We start from the raw sequence: 21,363 nt of genomic DNA on the forward strand, positions 1-21,363 counted from the left end.
TAAGAATATTGTCCATTTTAAAATGCTGGTAATCCACAAATTCATTTAGAGATTTCAAATTAAGAATCATGCGGTAAGTGCCATCCTTTTTGGGTCGCACAAACACATTGGATACAAATCCGTTCCCTGTGTAGCATGTTCTCTCAATAACCCCTTTTAAAAGGAGTTTCGATATCTCCCCCATCAATTACTTCTTTGTCAGAGAGGGAAGAATAGATATGTCTAGGTTTCTGTGCTTGATATGGAACCTCAGACTTGAACTCAATGTGGTAATGATTTATTGCATCAAGTATAAAGGGGTCACTAGTCAGTGACTCCCAAGCAGACACATGTTTCCTTAGTTGGCCTGCTCTAAAATTATTAACCATCTTACAATATTTGTCCAAGCAAGTGTGATAGAAACTTTCATATATAAGAACGATCCTTCGCAGTAAAGCACTATTTGAGCAATAGTGGAAATCAGACCTGAAAAAAATTTCAGGCCTGTACGGGATTCGAACCACTGACCTCTGCGATACTAGTGCAGCGCTCTACCAATTGAGCTAACAAGCCAACTGGGAGCAGGCCATCAAATTAATTCGATATAAACCCGTAGATGATAAATCGAACAACAACAAACATATGAAACATATGAGTGAACTGCGGTTATGAGACGTATATAAGAACGATCCTTCGCAGTAAAGCACTATTTGAGCAATAGTGGAAATCAGACCTGAAAAAAATTTAATAGAGACCTCACTTCATGTGGATTTTTTTTGATAAAAGCGTTCTTTGTTGGGTAAAAGAATATTATATCCTAAAAATAGATAAACTTAAGTGATCTTTAGGGGCATGAAATAAATTTTACATTTCTTTTGGGAATTTTTGGATTTTTTGACCATAATGCCCCCTTAAAGGTTCTGCTCAGTTTTTGAACAGAAACCACCTTAGCACAGACAACTCAGTTTCTTCTCTGCTCTTCTACAGATATTTGATGGTACTGCCTGCTACGTCTCCTCTTATACTTTGAAAGGGATACATGTACAGTACTCGTACAGGCATTTTGGTGGAACCTAACAGGTTGCCCCTTATGACATTACATGCCCTTGTACGGTGATTGTGGTCACAGTAAAGTCAATATTTCTAGTTGAATGTCAAGGAAGTTAAAAACATTTCTCTATTGATTAACTTAATCTTCTTTATAGCCAAAAGATTAAATTTTGGGCAGTGTTGAGGTTCAATAAAATTTTACTTATTCAATTACTTTCACTTTTACCAAAATATTAGTTCTGCAGGTTCTTCTGATTCTGCAGGTTCTTGTGGTATGCTGATCTGCAGTGTAGTAATACCTGCTTCAGTGGAAATATGTTTGTTACATTTTTATCAGTTGGTTGATTATTCTGTGAACAAAGAAAACTGCCAGCACTTGTAGGGTCAAAGTGCCAAGCACTCTGTCCTTTGCTATTGTTTTTTGTGCAATAATTAAATTATTTCTGCAATAGTGCAGTTCAAGATCTTTAAGTGTCTGGGTCCTTGATGTTCAGTACTTGAGCCTTCAGTCTTGATCCTTGATTTTTGATAGTTTCAAGGATTGAGTATTGAGTCAAATCTGTCAACTTACTTTAGAGTAGTACTTTACATGTAAAACAGTGTACACTCTACTATGAGTTGAAAAGCAAATACCAGTAGATAAATACATAAATACATGTAAAAGAGAAAATTTTTTACATGTCAAATCATATATCAACATTATAAAAATGATTACTATACTGTACAAAATTTAAACTTCTCTAAATTATGAATTAAATATGATGAATTAAATTAAAAATAAGAATATTTATCATAATAACTTAATCATGGATCTATTGGTTTAGTATATAGGTTCCACACAGAGCAAGCATTGGCTATAGTTGAGGATGCACAAGGGTACTGTATACCTTAGATTTGACATTGGTAGTACAATCCGATAACACCCTTCTTAGAAGACCAAAATAATGTTCCATTAGGTGTACTACAAATATTATTGCAGTGTTGATTCAGATTAGGTTATGAGTCATGGTAACTCCAAGATATTTGATATTTAGCAATAACAGCATCATTCCTGAGACGCGGTCTGTAACTGGCATTCATTTCAGAAGGTGGCCTGGAACGTGCATGGCCAGATGGAGCACAAACACCCTTGTGACAAAATAATGGTGCACAATGTCCATTCTAAAAGAAAGGCAATTTTGTGGTGTCTGCTAAATACTTTCTTCAAATTGGTGAAGGAATTCAGCAAACGCACTTCGTGCCCTTAATAGAAAAGCTTTTTTCAGGCTTTGTTTGACTTAAAATAATTGAGAAGAATTTGCTACCTTTCTATAACATCAAGAAATGGTTAGATATTCTAGTCTTCACGGATAGGGACGAATAAATGGAGGTCCCGTCTCCTGCAGGGTTGGGGTAGGAGATGTTAATTTCCCACACACGAGATTACTGTGTGATGGATGTCCTCCCCTGGGGTGGGAGGGTGGACTAGCACAAAAGGTTCCTATGTTCCTTTCTAGTCCTTCCCCACTGCAAAACTTAATGCAGTGAAGGTGGACTAAATTATATACTGTAACTACATGTATAAGTCAACTCCACCCATAAACTCCCCATAAACATAATTATTGTGCTTGTGGACGGGAATTGGTTGTAGAGTTCCACTGGTAGAATGATGCTGAACTGTGATTGGCTCATCAGGGCTATTAAGAGGATGGATCATGGAGATCAAATACATGGAGCATCAATCATACCAAGCCATGGTAACCAGGTATTTGTGGCTCCTCCAAATGTTGTATCCATTGGCCATACCCCTCTTGATGGCACAGGTTGACAAAATATCTTGCAGTTCTCTTTGGTTGTACTGTGGGTAAGAACTTGTTCCCCCTTCATCAAATACTCTGATAGCATGGTGAGGTATCTGAATATGAGCTGATGACACACTCTTCTTCCAGTTTTCTTGAAGGTATTTACTCACTGACTTCAGTGTGTGGGAGAGAAAGCGGTGGAAGGATGTGCACTTCTGTTCGAGTTTCACAGGGGGAATTGACATCAAAGAATTCAATACCTTTAGCAACATGCCTCCACCAAACTCCTTCTCCACTCAAAAGGAAGTCAGAAATGTGCTCCAGGAGTGCTTGATAGGCACTCTGGTATTTAGGGATGATTCTGTGGGGGATCATACTATTTTCTGGTTTTGGCAAGCACTTGGATAGTTTCCCCAGTCGTGACTCCTGCTCTTGAATGGCACTTCGTCGGTTGATTTCACCTTGTTTCATTTCTGCTTGCATCCTGATCAGGCCAGGGGTGATGATCTCTCCAGGTCGTCTGCTTAATGTTGCCAGGGATATGCTGGCAAAAGTGTTGAAATGGTGCTGTTGTTCTGTATTGGTTGACCTGGAGCAGATGATGCGATGTTAGATAGGTGCATGGCACACCAGTGAGTGCAGGTAATGGCCATAGAACTTTTTCTCTGTAAGTATTATAGGCTTTCCTATAACCTCCTCACATGCAATAGCATGAAGAAAGGTTTGATTGTGAAGCCTTTATACATTTTTTTGGCATCTCTCTTGTACCTTAGCATACAGAATTTGCATGATGTCTGTCATGGTGTCCAACAAGAGCTGCACCTTTTCATCGACAAAACCTATGAAGGAGAAAATAATAAAATATAACTATATAAAGACTTGATAAAAAAATAATTTTGATGGAACTAAAGAACATCTTTCTGTAAGTGGGGAGTACAACATGTATTAACGGTTGTTAACTGTTCAGCTTGATGATAAAAGTAACTTAGCAGAACAGCAGTAATTAAGCACACAGCACAACAGCTGGTTACTTCTGAAAAGTAAGTATCTATAAGATGTCAATGTAATGTGAAAAATGCGAAATTTTTAGAGACTTAAAATAACATTGTCCTGATTCTTCTGCCAATTTTAGTCCAAACTGGTCTGACCTACCTACCAGGGGTGTGGGGAGGAGGGATAATAAGAAAGTATTATTTTCAGGACAAATTGAATATTTTAAGTATAAAGTTAATTAGGACCTCAGTCTATATAACTTCAAAAGTAGAACAATGTTCACCTCTCAGCTGTTTTGCAAGCACAAAACAGATCTCACGATAATCTGAACCACACAGTTGGTCTTTTGTTATAATAATAATAATAGTTAATCTTTATTGAGGATGCCAACATCACAAAAAAGTGGTTTACAGAGGGGTCCTCTAAAGGTAACTACATAAAATATAATTACTTAAGAAGAAAAAGAAAAAAATGCATATCGAAAAATATAACGATAAAACTACATTAATTTGAAAATTAACATGCGAAAAACAAAACTAATTAAAATAGTGCTTTCTTGATACCACGCTTAAATTGGCTTAAGGTGGGCACATCTCTTTATTGAAAGGGTAAGGCATTCCAAGAGTCCGCTGCAAAATTTATTGTTATCCAGTGACCCCATCTTCTGTGTGCGAATGATTTGCAGATATTTCACTTGGATCGTGTATTATAGTTATGATAGTTGCTTTTAAAAGAGCAGTGAAAAGTGTGCACAAAAAGGTTATTAACTACCTTAAACATGAAAATAGCACGATGCTCCGCTCTCCGCCTTTCCAGAGGTTTCCAATGGAGCTTTGAAAGTGCATCGCTCGCGGAAGCAGTAGGGGGAAGATCTAAAATGATTCGCGCAGCCTTGTTGCGAAGGACCTGTAGCTCCGCCATAAGGGTAGTGTTGCCCTGTTCTCCCCATATAATATCGCCGTAGTCAAAAAGGGGCAGAACAAAAGAATTAAAAAAAGTTATCGTAGCGCTTAGTGGGAGACACGACTTGATGCGCCGCAGAAGGCCTAGCTTCTTGTTTATCTTATTACGCATGTGCTCAATATGATCCTCCCAAGTAAGATTCTGATTGATAATTAATCCTAAGTAGGGAAAGCATTCTGCTTCCTTAAGTTGCTTTCCATCGGCTGAAATAACAATGGAATCGATTCTACGTAGTCTCGAGTTACTACCTATTAGCATAAATTGGGACTTCTTGATGTTAAGAGTAAGTTGATTAAGTTTCAACCAGTCACATAGTTGTGTGAGGTCCAAGTTCATCTTAGTTTCGATATCTGAAATAAGTTTGGAGGAAAAATATAAAACGGTGTCATCAGCGTACAAAGCAATGTTACAAGATTCAAGAACATTTGGTAAGTCATTCATATAAATTATAAACAATAGCGGACCCAAGATTGAGCCTTAGGCAACTCCGACAGATACTGTGTCTGGGTCAGATTGAGCTCTGCCACAGCAAGTAACTTGGTTTCTGTTGGAAAGGAAAGAATCAAACCAGTTCTGTGCAGTATCATCCACACCAAAGCGAGACAGTTTATGTAGCAGGATGGAGTGATTCACGGTGTCAAACGCCTTTGTCAGATCTAAAAAGACAGCCCCTGTAACAGTGCCGTTGTCCATGCTGAGGAGTAACTGATCAATAAACTGTGCAGAAGCTGTGACAGTCGAGGATTTCAGTCGAAAACCAAACTGTTTTGACGGGATTAGGTTATTCTCTGTTAGGTGGCCATAGAATTGAGTGTGAACAGCATTTTCTAAGATCTTAGGTACTTAACGTTGGCAGTACTGAGATCGGCCTGTAGTTGGATGCATCCTGTTTATCACCTTTCTTAAAGAGGGGTATGACCCTCGCGTTTTTCCAAACAGAAGGAAAAGTTCCTTTTTGTAGCGATAGATTAAATAATGACGTCAACGAAGGCGCAATAATATGTCCAGAGTACTTGAGCAGGCGGGCACTGATTTTATCTAACCCAGTAGATCTACTGGGTTTTAAATGCTTGACAGCATTCCAGAAACCAAGCTCAGTGTCTCCTCACATAACTTTTTCACATCATCTGAAAGGTGAGCAGAATTTTCAGTGATAATGTTTGAGATGTTTTCCTTCACATCGTGTAATGGTTCAGTGGGAAGGACCTCATACATCCCTATATAATGAAAGGAAATAAATAAAACCAAAGAAAATTAATTTAACTGGATTTGATAAATACATATAAATTTGGTTATATGCTTGGGTGAAGTATGAGTGTTTTTAAACTGCTATTGTGAGGTGTTGCTTTTACATGTACAGTATGTCCTGGTCCATGTTAGGAGAATGAGACCAATCAATTTTGCATTGACAATCAATATCGTTTGATACTTGTCAGTTAGATCAATTTTAATTTTAATAATAAAAGTTGCTATTGTCCCAATGAGTACAACATTATACAACATGCACATGATGCTTTGCAAAAAAATGAGATTTCTCCTTAATGATCAAATGCACATAAAAGTACAAACTGTTTAATTTGTATTAACCAGCCATAGAGCCACTAGTCCATGAATTTAACATACAGTAAGGAGAGTAATTCTCCTTTATGGTAGCAGATAACTTTATAATAACTTTGTGTTATGCTAGTATTGTAAATATTTGAGTTAATGACATACCAAAATGAAGATCCTTTATGCTTCTTCCTTGATCCATGGTAAACATTGCTGGTACTCCCTGTATAACACCAAGATGCTCTTTTAGTATGATCTGCAGATCCTTCTTGTAGCCTTCATCACACAATCCCCGTGCGCACAGTTCAGCAACTGACATATCTTTGAATGCTCTGATTCCACCATTTCTTATGGCTTCTCCTGCAGGCCCTGCTAGCGATATGTTTTGCCGATCTGCTAGAGACAATTGGGGGCGTCAAAAACTGCATGTAAGGTCACGATACCTTCATGAATCTCCACTATGTCCACCACAACCAGCATTTCCTCCCCTCTGCTCTCCACTCTCAAACTGCTGCTCTGGGCCATCTCTAGGGAAGAACCGCATTACATCAATCACTTTAACTCCATCAGTGGTTTCTGCTTGGTAAGGAAGGTAATCAAAGCATTCTTGTCTGGTCTCAACATATGCAAGCTGCTCAACCTCTTTTTATCCACATCTCCCAAGAATATAGAGATGAGGCCTTTCAACAATTACTGCTACATCAAGCGCTCTATCCATTGAGCTAACCGGCTCCCGGTTTGCTCAATGGATAGAGCGCTGGACTGTTGTGCGGGAGGTCAAGGGTTCGAGCCCTAGCCAGACCAACATTCAAGGTCTTCAAATAATTGAGAAGAATTTGCTACCTTTCTATAACATCAAGAAATGGTTAGATATTGTAGTCTTCTCGGATAGGGACGAATAAATGGAGGTCCCATCTTCTGCAGGGTTGGGGTAGGAGACGTAAGTTTCCCACACACAAGATTACTGTGTGATGGATGTCCTCCGCTGGGGTGGGATGGGTGGGAGGGTGGACTAGCACAAATGGCTCGTATGTTCCTTTCTAGTCCTTCCCCACTGCAAATAATGCAGTTAAAATGGAGTAAATTAAATCAAATTACTACTTCTGTGGTAAATTAAATTAAATTACTACTTCCGTGGTAAATTAAATTAACATCTCCATACCCTCTGGCCTTAATCTCTTCAGGGGTGTAGAAGAAGGCTGGATCATAAAGGCACTGAATAAGGCACAATGTGAGACCATGGTTCAGAATGGTTGAATTGTCTCCCCAGATCATGAGATGCCTGGTTCTCTGGAACTTGATGAGGAGTTCCTTTCTTTGCCTTGCTGTTAAATCTTCCTGGACATGCTTGTCACATTCACTAATCTCCATCAGACATTCTGTAACTTTCTCATCTGACATGCCTTCATAGTGAGCATCAGAATAGGCACGCACAATGCCAAGTTGTTCACACCTCTGAAGCTCTCTCTTTCTAATTTCAGAGAGAGGGATATTTCTGGCAGAAACTGTAAATTCCACTTGTTGAAGGGTGCCATCACTCTTCAGAACAAGCCTTTTATACTTCCTAGGAACAACCAGCTCTCCAATGGTAGATTCTCCTGCATCCAGTTTGTCCAAGTGAGAAATGAAACAAAATGACTCTATGTGCCTGTCCTTTATTTTAATTTTTTTTAAAAGCATTTTAATTACAATTTGCTTCCTTTATAATAACTTAAAAGGGTGCATAACAATTTGGTGGTAGTTTACATCTTTTTTTGTTTGATGTAGAGGGTGGGAGAGTACATTTACGGCCACATACACTGCATGTAAACTTGTGGAAAACATTGTACTTGTTTTAATTGTCTGTACGTGAACTACTGAAGTACATAATATTTTTGTACTTAATAGCTGCATTAGTACCAACATAAAATTAATTTATTAATTAGTACAATACTAAGAGGTCACCATCATTGACAGTCACAAACAAAGACTCTCTGGCTGCATTGATATAATTTTCTCAAGGATTTTAAATGCATTTCTAGTTAAACTTCAATCAGACAAGATTTACCTTCAGTGTCTATTTGATTTCTTTGTTTGTTCTGGGCACAGGAACAGTGATGTCTCCTCCAAGCATCCTGTTCAGTCTCTGCTTTGGAAGGGACTGATCACCTCTTTGCTGCTGCTGGAAACGTTTTAGGTCTACTCCTTGGTTTTCAAGGTACTCTTTATAATTACCACCATATTTCCTAGCCTTAGATCTGCCAGACCATACCTTCATCCAAGATCCGAATAATTGATCTAGGCAAAAGTTTATGGTATTCTAATAGGCAATCTTAAGGCTGTTTTATTCTAAAGAATCAGTGCATTGTTACTAGACTTTGATGTTTTTGCCAGGGCCCCTTACAATTTCCATGTACTTGTATGTGTATCTACATTGTATTATTGTATTTATGGTAGATGTAAGAAACTTCACTGTTTGTGTTATATGCAAGTAACCTCACCTTGTCTCCTTCTTTCATATTTGTTATTTCTTTTAGGAGGTTTTCTTTGTCGAAGTTGACCTGATGGGGCTGTAGAGAATGGCGTTTTTTTCTCGCTAACTCCAAGATCTTCCTGTCTCTTCTGCTTTCCAACCCTTACGGCTGCTTCCTCCATTGTCTCAAAGTACAGAGTGGTCCTTTGTTTTTCCAGCTGACAGTAAGACTGCCTCGTGCTCAGCATTGTAACTACGTCATGTTTGGACGGCACTGCTGTAGTAACATGGCTCCTCAACCGCAGTTAAGAAAAACAAAAGAACTATATGAATCGTAAAGACTAAATGTTCAACAAACAATGTCCAATGCTCAAATAGTAGAATCTGAAGAATTGAATTATCTAAACGGCTTAAGCAAATAAATGTTAAGTGAGTTAATTAAGATCAAAGTATTTACTGCAATGTTCATTGACTGTTGTTCTTTGTTGGCTCCTTGATGGGGACTTCCCTGGTCTCCTTGTGAAAGACATCCTCTTGGTACACTTCATCTGCACTCAACAATAGAACAAGCTTGTGTATGGGTCTATCAAAATGTGATGGTGGGCGTTGGCGTTTGCCACGATCATCCAAATTCCTGTCTCCCATCAGCAACCTGACCTTTCTGACGTATCCGTGTTACTCGGGTACACCTGTACTACTTTACCAAGTGGCCACTTGTTGCGTGTGCTTTCACTTTCCTTGGAGATGACTATATTGCCAACGGCAAGGTTTCTCTTAGGCTGGACCCACTTTTGTTTTAACTTGCAACATTTGAAGATACTCTCCTCGCCATCTAAGCCAAAATTCATTGGCTAGATACACGCTGGGGCCAACCTACCCATCTGACCGGTCATATTGTCAGTGTGGGGCCTTACGGGTAAAAAAAAATGGCGGAGGCTTGGCAATCAAGTGGTCACCCAACATTACGTTTAAAGCCAAAAATCACCCAAGTGAAGTCGATGTACTACTCAGATGCTACTGAGACTACTGAATTGAGGAGGGTAGATTCTTTTTTTTGAGGCCTTGAAAGCTGTCTTGCTGTTTTAGAAGAGAGTTCTTGGATAACAGCAGATTCCAAGGTGTTCAGCAGCTTATACCTAGTCATCATATGGTGGTGAAATTTCTATGCAAGATATGTGGCAGAATTATTCGACGTCTTTGACCAACCCCAAGGCTAGTTGATCCCTGGAGTGGGGAAATTTCACTTGATTTACCGATGGAACTGTTTAGCATAATTGCAAAGGAAATAATTGAACACAACTCTCATGGGCATACAAGGAGTGAAACTGGTACAACAGGGACTTATACCTTTTCAACCTCTAGCAAAGCAAAGTATGTTTTAGCCAGGATGAATCTAGAGGGGGTAATAACTCAACCTGAACATTTGCTTAAAAAACAGTTGTTTCCAGGATGTGACACTGAGAATTTGGAGAGAGTTGAAGTAGTTGTTAGTGCTGCTAGCCCAATGGTATGGAGATATCACAAAAATAAAGAAATAATATTTATTAAGTTTAAATATGGGTGCTGGAATAAATTTGGCATCCCACAACGTTAGAAGAACTTACTTTTATATACTACTCAATTGTTGTGGTTTTGATATTAGCTGTGGCAGTATTTCAGATCTGACTATAATGTAGGGGTCACAATTGATTTTCACTAATGTTTGTCTCTCAATTAACAGCTGTCAGTGAGAAAGGTTTTTATTGTTTAGGTTTGTTAACCGTTGGTTAGACATACATAGTCTCACTGCCTCTTCATGCATTGAGGGCAACCCACCCCGACCCCTAAGAATAATCAAACAACTAACTGTCAGATATCATTTTAACAGGATTTAATTTTCCAAATATCCATAATGTAACTTACATTTCCTGTTAAGAAAGGCTTGATTTATAGTTGACAACTCTTAAAACACTTGCATTGTAAAATGTAACTGTTTAAGTCCCAGTAGTGACCAGCGTCTTATTTCTCCTTAAAGCACCATAAACTCATCAAACTAACTTATCATGAGCATTCAAACTATTTTTTTTTCAGTGACTTTTTTTTTTGAGTATTGCAAACATGTTACAAGCGAAGTCTTTCAAATAGCACAGAGAATATGCAGTAGTTAAGGAGAATGTGATTGTCACTATTGGAGGTCATATGGAATAAGAGAAATCTTACAACTTAAAGACGATGACATTACTGTAAACGTGTCTGATACAAAGTATTTGTATTTTGAATGATCTGAGATGTCTCCCAGGGCCAGGTTGTGCGAAGCTCGACTAAGCTAACCAAGGATTAGTGAGAATTTTTATTTCAGTTTTGCAACTTTTTGGTGAGGTTTTCTACTTATATTGTTTGGCTTTCAGTTTTGAGCTTGAGTAAGCATAAAGTACCCAAAACATTAGCAGTAAAAACAGTCATACGACAGAAATTAAAACTTAGGTTAACTTGGGTTAGCGTTAACTGACTTTCAAACAACCCAGCCCAGATTCCCAATAAGCTTCTGGTATATGAGCAAAGGTATCTGAACTAAGGAATCTGCTATTATCCAAAAGATTTTCTTCGAAAACGGCTTCTGCAAATATTGCTTTAATACTGAGCAAAGTTGTCTGATACAAGGAATCTGCTGTTATCCAAAAGATTTTCCTCTGAAATGCCAACTGCAAATATTGCTTTAATGCTGGCAATACTTTCCCCTCATCAATACTTTCATTTATCCACTTCATTAATTTACTGTCACAGATAGAACATTTGTTGTCTGTTACCTGCTGTTTACGAAGACCACAGTAGCAGAAATCAACCTCACTACACTTTTTTGGAATGTAATATTCTCCTACAATAGCTTTTGCTTGGCCTTCCAAGCTTTGCCTCCTATATTTAGCTGACAGTGGATCAATATCTTTAAGCCAAACTAATGCAATGTGTTCGTGTCTGAAAACATGCCACCGCCTCTGTCCCTTTTGAACATTGGTTGTGTTTTCTATGTATTATTTCAGCTTGATATGTTTGGCTTCCCGCCCTTACACTGTGTTGAGTCCCAACCCAAATGACAAAGTCTGAACCATTCCTTTTGTATGAAAAGGAACTACAGAACCAATTGTCCAGACTGAGGGATTTACTTTCTGTAGGAACAAAGCATTTACATTAAAATACTCAGTGCAAGATTTTTCTAACTGCAAAACTTGGCCTTCAGTGATTCTTACCCTGCTAAACAGGGAGACGCAATCCCGCAATTTTTCAGCAGCACTGTGAAGAGCATGTAACTTAAGAACAGTGTTCTTGTCAGGATTCATTTGTAGTAGTGTTTCTGTCACATGCCCAAAATCCCAGGCAAAGCATTTTGATTCTTTCCCCATAAATCTGTATGAGAAATCTTGACCCTTTTTTCACTTTTCATTGTACCACTTACAGATATTGTTGCAAAGCCTTTTACACTTCAATGACTGCTCTAGGCAAGAGACAACCCTTTTCAAAGCCCATATATATATATATAGATCAATTATATAGATCAATTTCTATAGCGCATTTCCATGTAAAATGCTCTAATGCGCTTTACAACACTGTGCGGGGGACTTTTCCAGACTGCCGGCGGCAGTTTACAATTAATAAAGGAGAAATTTTTACAGATGCCCCCTCCCCCCTTCCCAGTAAACAGGCCAGACCACATCACAGTAATCTCGTGATGTGGGTTCTTTAACGTCCCTTGCCGAAATTAACTAATTGATAGGTGCAGGAGATGGGACCTCCGGCTTTACGTCCTATCCGAGAAGACGAAGCAATGTGAGTGAAGCGTCTTGCTTAAGGACACAACGTCAAGCCCCAGCCAGGACTTGAACCCGGGCCATCTGACCTAGAGTCCAGCGCACTGACCACTGGACTACTCACGCCTCACGTGAGTGAGGGCAAGTGAGCCCATGTGCAGGGCAAGTCACCAAAAGTGTCAACCTTTTTTATAGCCTCTTGACTTTTAGCTTCATAGCTATAACTAACATTTGTTGGAACAAATGCTGCCATGCATTGTTGCAGGTGTGGAGTGGTTCAACCTTAGCTTTGTCAACAGATTTTCCCAAGGGGGGCTCAAACTCTTGCCTAGTTTACTGGTTTGCATTAAAGCTAGTGACCTTTGTCCTGGCTTTTAATTCTTTCTAAGAAAGTTTCTGTTTGTATTTCTCTACAGCTTTTGCTTTCTCAATTCTGTATGCAAATTTCCAGCACTGCCAAGTTGCATTCTTGTCACCAATGCTGTCCCCCAAAATGGCTGCATTCTTATTGCAAACATTGGCTAATGTAGAGAAATAAATGGCAGCATTGTTCAATTCACCTGCCATACAAGCTAGCCATTTTTGATCACATGGGATAAGTTGAAAAACAAACTTCACTTCTACATTTCTAACCATGTACTCTTTGGTTTCTATAGTTTCCATTTGTTTGACAAGATGCTTAGTGAAATGGATCATAATAATAGTAATAATAATAGTACAGTATTTATATAGCGCTATTTCTATCACTATCCAATAGCGCTGTACAATAATTTTATAAATCGGACCGATAAGATTAAAAAAAACCATAAAAATCTCTAAAACATGAGTAAAAGAAACTAGCTAATAAGGTAGTCTGTAATAATGAGAGTAAAAACTTGAAACTTATATTGAAATTAACTAATTTCCTAGCCAATTAACTAGCTCACCAACTAATCAACTAATTTACTAGCTAACTATCTAGCGGCCTAACTTACTACTTATATAATTAAATAGCTCAGTAAGGAGTAGTCTAATTATAAAATTTGTTAAAAAGGTATGTCTTTATACAGGTCTTAAAATGTGATAGCGAGCCGCTCACTCTTATGTTGTTTGGAAGAGAGTTCCATAGAGTCGGTGCTACAAAAGAGAAACACCTATGACCATAACTTGCTAGCTTAACAGATGGTACTTTAAGTAAATTTTTAGAGGAGGACCTCAGATTTCTGGTCGATACATAAGGCTTCAACAGTTCAGTGATGTAACTAGGGGCCTGGCCGTTGAGCGCTTTGTAGGTCAGAAGTAGTATCTTGTAATCTATGCGCTGGCTAACTGGGAGCCAGTGCAGCTGCTTTAAGATAGGTTTGATATGGTCGTACTTTCTTGTATGAGTGACGACACGAGCTGCGGCATTCTGGACATTTTGTAAGCGATCTATCAGGAATTTGGGCAGTCCGTATAGTAGCGAGTTGGTGTTATCTAGCTTAGATGTAATGAATGCATGAACTAGCTTTTCAGTATCTGCTAGAGATAGGCAGTCCCTTATCTTGCTAATGTTTCTAAGGTGGAAGAAGCAGGCTTTGCAGGTACTGGTGACATGCTTATCTAATGACATGTGCTCATCGAAGGTAACTCCAATGTTTCTTGCAGAGGGAGATGGCTCGATCCGCTCACCAGACACCTCAACATACTCTACTAATGGGGGTGGACGGTGTCGTGCCCTCAAGATCAATAGCTCCGTCTTTTCTCTGTTTAGTTTCAGTTTGTGCAACACCATCCATGAGTCTATCTCAGAAACACATGCCTCTATTTTTGCTATAGAACTGGGTTGTTCGGCTGGGTTGGGCTTGAAAGGGAGATAGAGCTGGGTGTCGTCGGCGTAGAGATGGTAGTTTAGTCCGTGCCGTCTGATGATGTCCCCAATGGGTGAAGTGTATAATAAGTATAAAATCGGACCCAGAGTCTAGAAGCCAGTACTAGTAACAGAACTATACTTTATTCGTTACGCCATCCAACATGGCGGACTACAACAACGTGCTCTGACAATCATACGGGAAACCGCTGACCAACATCTCCCCCCGTTGAAAAAAAAGAAAAGAAAAAAAAAAAATAACATGTCTTAAAAACGGTACAGAGTGTTCATAGGCAATGTTTGAGAAGGCCTAGTCTGTGACATAGTCTGTCAGTCTTTCTGGGGGTTTGATTATTCTCCCAGATCTCGTCTGCTTCAACGGCGTAGAGGAACCTGCTATGGGTTCTGCTTCTCTCAGGGAGGTTTCTGGTACTGCATCTGCTGCTGGGTTCGGGTGCTCGTGGGTCTTCTGTTCGCCCTGTGGATTGACTTCGGCGTGTTTGAAAGGATGTGGAGCAGGGGTGGAGTTAGCTGTTGCATCTACTGTGGCTCGGTTGACTACTATCTGAGGTTGGAGAATAGGTGGTGGTGGTGCAGCGGGTTTCAGTTGGACTCTGTTCCTGCGGATCGTGGTACCATGAGAGGTACGAATAGTATAGGACCGTCCGTTGTCTTCCTTGATGACTTCCCCATAGATCCATGGTTTGTCGCGATGGCGGGGAGGTGGCTTGGCATAGGCGTAGCTGCCAACTTTGACTGGTTGGTGCTCCACTCCGGCTGACTTGTCATAGTATGCTTTGCTGTCATGCCTTTTCTTAAGGATGTCTTCTTTTACGATGCTAAAGTTGATCATGGCAGGTGCCAACAGATGATCCGTGGTAGGCAGGGTGGTGGCAGTGCGTCGCAGAAACATACGCTGAGCAGGTGAGTATGTGTGTCCTTGAGGTGGAGTGTTTCTGTACAGAAGTAGAGCAGTGTGGAAATCATCTGCTTTCTTTAACATGGACTCTGCAACTTTAACGGCAGCTTCTGCTCTGCCGTTGCCCTTGGGGTGGTACGGGGAGGAAGTGGTGTGCTTGAAACCATATTCCACAGAGAACTTCCTGTACTGGTCGCTTATGAACTGTGGACCGTTATCAGTGTGGCAGATTGCTGGGACACCATATCGTGCAAAGTGGGCTTTTGTTTTCTCGATGACCGTGGAGGATAGGGTATCTCCCAGCTTGTCTACCTCAATCCAGTCCGAGAAGTGACACACAGTTACTAGGTAACTTTGGTTGTGGAGCTCACAGATATCTTGACTGACTATCTGCCAGGGCCTTGTAGGTATCGGTAGAAATTTCATCGGTTCTTTTGGTGCGGTCGTACCGTATTGGGCACAGGTGCCACAAGCGTCACACATGTCTTGTATTGATTTTCTCATCCCTGGCCAAAAGAGAACCTCTCGGGCCATGCGTATGTTCGATTCTGCTCCAAAATGGTTGGCGTGGATTTTCCTAAGCATTTCTTTGTGCATAGACTGGGGTACCATGACTTGCGTGCCTTTGTATATTATGCTATTCTTCACTGATAGTTCGTCTCTGTAGTTCCAATAGGGACGTAGGGATTCAGAGAGGACTGATTTGTCTTCAGGCCATCCATGGACAATGACTTTGTATAGAGCTGCCAGTGTGACGTCTTTGCTTGTCTGTTCACGTAAGTGGTTCTCGGTGCTCTCTTCCAGCCTTGGGTTGCGGCGGTTCTGCTCGGACTCCAACTCCATTCGGAAGACGTCGAAGTGTGTTACTCTCGCTGATGTTGGCTGTGGAAGGGCTGCCCGAGATAGAGTGTCAGCCAGGTGGAGTGTCGCTCCTCTCTTGTATGTTAGTTGAAACCGATATCGTTGCAGTTTCATCAGCATCCTTTGCAGACGGGCTGGGGCTTTGTTCAATGGTTTCTTTAGTATGGTTTCGAGAGGCTGATGATCTGTGTGGACTACAATGTCAGCCTTGCCATATAACCACTGGTCAAACTTCTGAAAGCAGTTGCATATTGCCAGGCACTCCTTTTCGATCTGAGAGTAACGCTGTTCCGTGGTACTCATGCTGGAGGATGTGAAAGCGACGGGTTGCAGCTTACCATTGTCGTTGGGTTGTAAAAGTGCACCGCCCAGGGCATAATCACTGGCATCCGTTTGAAGTACAACTGGCTTGTGGAGATCATAGTAGGCTAAGACTGGGGCTGAGGAGATCAGTTGCTTCGCCTTAGTGAATGCATTATCATGAGCGTTGGACCAGATGAAAGGTACAGCTTCCTGGGTGAGCATTCGTAGAGGTTGTATCACCGAGCTCAGGTTTGCACAGAAGGGTGACAGATAGTTGACCATGCCAATGAAGCGCTGGAGTGCTGCCTTGTTCTCTGGAGGCGGTATCTGTGTTATTGCTGCTACCTTGTCAGGGTCAGGTTTCATTCCCTTATCTGAAATAATGGTGCCCATGAATTTGAGTTCCTTAAGCTTGAACTGAAGTTTGGCTGCATTGAGTCTGATGTTCTTTTGATGACAGCATTCCATCAGAGCAATGAATCTTCTGTCGTGGTCTTTTTGAGCTTCTTCATAGTCGTTTCCTTCTCCATATACTAGGATATCATCTGCAATGCATATGATGCCTTCTAGGCCTTCTAGGGCGGTGGTCAGCCTCATCTGGAACTCTTCAGGGGCGCTGGTAATACCAAAGGGCAGACGAAGCCATCTGTATCTGCCATATGTTGTGTGCATGGTGGTCATCCACGATGAGTCCTCATCGAGGGGAATGTGGAGAAAGCCTTCTTTGACGTCAACTAGGGAGAAGCATTTTGCTGCACTAAGCTTATGAAGCTGTTCATTTAGGGTAGGCATCTGGTGTTTTGGTCGGTGGATGGCCCTGTTAACTGTTTGACTTGGATCTATACACACTCTGAACTTCTTTGGTGTTTCTCGGATAAGCTCGTTGGAGCACCAGGCGGTTGGTTCGTTTACCTTGGCGATAACCCCTTGCTCGACGTAACGATCCAAGGCTTGTTTTTCTCGCTCTCGCTTTGCTACTGGTATTCTGTGAACTGGCATCTGCACAGGTTGTATGCTCTCATCTATTTGAAAATGAACAGGTGGACCAAGCTCACCAAGGCCTTCGAAGGTGTTGGCGTACTGGTCAAGAATGTCCTCCTTACGTAACTGGCCCGGAGGTGGGAGCTGTCGGTTTGATAGAACTTTGATTGGCTTTGATGGCGAAGGTGGAGGAGTGCATGGGTTGGCTGAGGCCTCATGGAGTTGTCGAAGATGGTTGCAGGCCATATTCATCTTCGGGTCTGGAATTGATTCTACAGGCTGCGGTGCAAATTCCCAGGGACGGGTAGACTGGAGCCCTGGGGGTTTGCCGTGTTCAGCAATGCTGTTTTCTACCTCTGAGGATAGGGAATGGATTTCATCTGCAAGTACTTTGATAAGTCCCAATCTCTCACTGTCGCTCCCTGACAGAAGTGCTGGTTTGCATCCGATAGAAGAATCTGGTAGGACTTGAAACGTGAGTGTTTCATACTTGTGCTTTCTTTCACATACTAGATCCACCTGACCTTCAGGTTCCAACGGTTTGGAGTTTCCATAGGGGTATAGACGGTAGGGGGATCGTTTGAGTTCTGCATCTGGCAGAAGGGAGCGGACAGTATTGATGGACATTGTGTTGCATGTTGCTGCAGTGTCTATTTGAAACTTGACTTGAGTGAATGCTGAGCCTGTCGCAGAAAGTGATAGGGTTGTGAAGTATCGCTTTGCTTGGCTGGAAGCGGCGATGCTGTGTACTTGGGCTTCCAAAGAATAAGTGAAACCACAATCATGATCAAAGGGTGTGTCATATGGTTGCTCCTCTGTGACGTATGTGTCGGTGTAGTGAAGATCTCGTGATTGGGTAGATGTGCCTGCACGTGGATCATGTCGCTGGCCACTCAGTCGTGAGTCACGTCGCTGGCCATTCGCGTTCTTTGTGTATTCCTTCCTACCAGATCTAGTGTTGGAGGCTGGGGATCTGGTATCTGGGAGTGTAAATTTACGGTCTTCTAGGCAGACCCGGGCGAAATGGTCATTGCCACCACAAGTTGAACAGGTCTTTCCTTTAGCGGGACATACTCTCCAGGGGTGGGGACCTCGGCGGTCCCCACACCAGAAACACGTTCCAGGCTCCCTGCGCAGTTTCATCTGGTTATGTCTGAGACCTGTCCAGTGGACTTCTTCATCGGTTCCTTTCGACGAATCCACGATTAATTTGTTTGTTTGCTTGGCAGACTCTATTGCTCTCGCTTCTGCCACCACATCTTGCAGGGTTTTCTTTGAGTTGTCAGGTTTTACGTGTGTTTTGAGGAGCTCAGTTCTCGTGTGATCCTCATGGAGGCCAAAAATAAATTTGTCTCTAGTGAGTTCATCGGTGAGCTCACCGTAAGCACAAAGGCTGCTCGCTTGTCTTACTTTGACTTCCCACTCTTGTATGGACTCATGTGAGGTCTGGGACGACGTCCAGAACTTGAAACGGTCGGTGAGAAGTGAACTCCCTGTGGAGCCTGTGTAGTGGGCGCGTAGTTTTTCCATCCAAACCCATGGTTTGTTCTTGTCGTCGTTGAGGATTTGAGGTTCTATTGTGTACCTAAGTACAGACAAGGCTTCATCTGGAAGTGAAGATTGCAGGGCAGAAATTTCTAGTAGCGGGCTTTTGTAGTGATCTGCTCGTTCGGTGATAGGATCTTTGGCGAGGTTACGATAGTTGGCTTGAATGCAATAATCATTAAAACGAAGTTCAAAATTCTTGAAATTTTCACTCACATTACCCACAAGTTTGAGCTCCGGTCTTTTGAGGTTTGCCATTGTGTAATCCCACTCCTGACACCAAGTCTAGAAGCCAGTACTAGTAACAGAACTATACTTTATTCGTTACGCCATCCAACATGGCGGACTACAACAACGTGCTCTGACAATCATACGGGAAACCGCTGACCAACACCAGTACTGATCCCTGGGGAACACCGTACCGAAGTTCTTTCGTCTTTGACTTGTTTCCATCAATTATTACAAACTGTTTTCGGTCTTGGAGATAGGATCGAAACCATTTTAGCACATTTCCTTTTACTCCATAGCGTTTTTCCATTCGTTCTAGTAGTAGATCGTGGTCGACTGTATCAAACGCAGCAGACATGTCCAACAATAGCATGGCAACACATTTTTGATTGTCTATTTCTAAGAGAACGTCATTTTGCACCCTCAAGAGGGCAGTCTCCGTGCTGTGAAAACGCTTATAGGCAGACTGAAAAGATTCCTCTAGATCATTATCACGTAGGTGATCGCTCAATTGACAAAAAACTGCGTTTTCAATTATCTTTGTTTTGACCTTCAGATTTGAGATAGGTCTAAAATTTGAATAATCCTCAGAGTCCAGGTTGTCCTTCTTCAACTTCGGTTTGATCGCTGCTTCTTTTAGTGCAGTAGGCATTGATGCTGATTGGAGCGACATGTTAACGATGTTAGTTAAGACAGGTAGAAGGGCTGATTTACATTCCTTTAGAATAGATGCTGGTATAGGATCAAGATCGCAGGATTTTTTACCGATATTGTCTACAAAACGCTCAATCTCTCTCTCCGACATCACTCTGAACTCTTTGAATTCGGCATGACAAGGCTTCTTGTTTGCTTCCCAGGACTGGGTACTGGTATTTGCTTCATTGGATAGCTTTGTTCTTATTGTTGCTATCTTCTTGTCAAAAAAGTCGGCAAATTTGTTCGTAAGCTCAATAGTTGAGGATGCGGTCGGATAGCGTCTCTCTACTTTGCGGTTTAGGCTTTGCGATCATAACTGGATCATCTTCTTTACAGTTTGAACCCAAGAGAAGAAAGTTGTCTTCACAACTGGCAACTCGTTCTACGAGGTTCAAAAAGCTTACCAAATAAGCTGTTGCTGTCTCATCCTTTCCAAATGGTGCTCCATCAGCACCTACAGCAACGTGAAACACATTAACCTCGTCATGGAACCAATCTAAGCAAGGCAGGGTAGCATTAATGTTAATGTAAAGAGATGCTAACTGTAGAAGTAATGGTTCTAGACTTCTATACACCCCTGAGACAAGATTTAAGCCTGCTTGCTCACTAAATTCTTTTAGATCCCTCACTTCACTTATGTCAATTCCTTTTATAAACTGTGAAAGAGGTTTGTAAGGTAAAATCTTAGGAGCAGGACAACCTTGCATTATTTCGATTGGCGCTTGCGAAGAGCAGTGTACTTTTCTTGCTCATGCCGATCATTAAACCCCCTTCATGCAATACTCTCACACTCCTGATTTTATTGCCTTCAGCTTTCTCAGATTCTAAAACATTTTTACGAATAATACATATCTTATTAGACGTTTTGTTGTGTAGTATTGCTGGGTATTTTTACGCGTTGTGCCGTATTTTGACGAGCCCGTAGGGCGAGTCAAAATACAAGTAACGAGTAAAAATACTCAGCAATAGTACACAACAAAACGTCTAATAAGTTATTTATTATCCAACACGCCAAACTGTTATTTCAGTGCGGGCAAACTTCGCAGATATTTATTTACGCGGAGTGCGTGACAGAAGTGTGCGAAGCGGAACGGAATTGGCGCGTTGTTGTGTCGCTGTTTCTATTTTCTTCATTAAATGAAGAAATTTTCTGGTCGTCATGCTGTTTTTCTTCATTCGATTCATCTAATGAACTTGGATCTATATTTGCCAGCCATTCTGACTCTTTGTCATCGGAAATATGATTCAAGTTGTCAGCCATTTGCCTTTTTTTCGTAACTACAATCCAATTCTTTGCTTGCGCGATGCGAGAATACCTGGTTAACCGGTACTCTACAATAGACAAGTACAAATACCGCGTGATATTTGTACTCGTCTATGGCGTTATTTGTACTCGTCTAGGTGTAGTTGGATAATAATAGGAAGTACTTGTGACATACAAATTTTTGAAT

The 21,363-nt window shown here is 41.1% G+C and overlaps 2 protein-coding genes, 1 long non-coding RNA gene and 1 pseudogene across 4 annotated transcripts in view; 1 reads left to right on the forward strand and 3 right to left on the reverse strand.

Annotated features, from left to right (window-relative positions):
• LOC111343593 (uncharacterized) overlaps nt 1–11,971 on the forward strand; it is a 20,976-nt gene extending 9,005 nt beyond the window's left edge. The window contains exons 3-5 of one of the 2 annotated variants that reach the window (XR_002696081.2): nt 7,799–7,934; nt 8,406–8,514; nt 8,834–11,971. This is a non-coding gene — a long non-coding RNA (uncharacterized LOC111343593). The remainder of the gene's footprint in view (nt 1–7,798; nt 7,935–8,405; nt 8,515–8,833) is intronic. The other variant, XR_015990871.1, reaches the window with a different exon arrangement.
• On the reverse strand, nt 6,242–7,035 carry LOC148725550 (uncharacterized; annotated as a pseudogene).
• Nucleotides 11,972–12,935: 964 nt separating the features above from the next.
• LOC148725551 (uncharacterized) lies at nt 12,936–14,304 on the reverse strand. The gene is made up of 2 exons (XM_088731511.1): nt 13,765–14,304; nt 12,936–13,229 (listed from the first exon to the last, which is right to left on the reverse strand). The coding sequence occupies exons 1-2, from the start codon at nt 14,302–14,304 to the stop codon at nt 12,936–12,938; spliced, it is 834 nt and encodes a 277-aa protein (XP_088587637.1).
• A 385-nt stretch (nt 14,305–14,689) lies between these two features.
• LOC148725552 (uncharacterized) lies at nt 14,690–19,382 on the reverse strand. Its single transcript, XM_088731512.1, has one exon. It carries the CDS (start codon nt 19,244–19,246, stop codon nt 14,690–14,692), a length of 4,557 nt encoding a protein of 1,518 aa, XP_088587638.1. The 5' UTR covers nt 19,247–19,382.
• Nucleotides 19,383–21,363: the final 1,981 nt, after the last annotated feature.

Source organism: Stylophora pistillata, chromosome 8 (assembly GCF_964205215.1).
Source record: "Stylophora pistillata chromosome 8, jaStyPist1.2, whole genome shotgun sequence".
Classification (NCBI taxonomy): Eukaryota; Metazoa; Cnidaria; class Anthozoa; order Scleractinia; family Pocilloporidae; genus Stylophora; species Stylophora pistillata.

Bases quoted from the DNA above. Each gene is read 5' to 3' on its own strand.
- LOC148725551 (XM_088731511.1), bottom strand. From the start codon at position 14,304: ATGGTGTTGCACAAACTGAAACTAAACAGAGAAAAGACGGAGCTATTG. The intron at 13,230-13,764 runs GTATCGACCAGA...CATTTCACTAAG, and splicing joins CTGAACTGTTGAAGCCTTAT to CATCTTGTCAAACAAATGGA.
- LOC148725552 (XM_088731512.1), bottom strand. From the start codon at position 19,246: ATGGCAAACCTCAAAAGACCGGAGCTCAAACTTGTGGGTAATGTGAGT.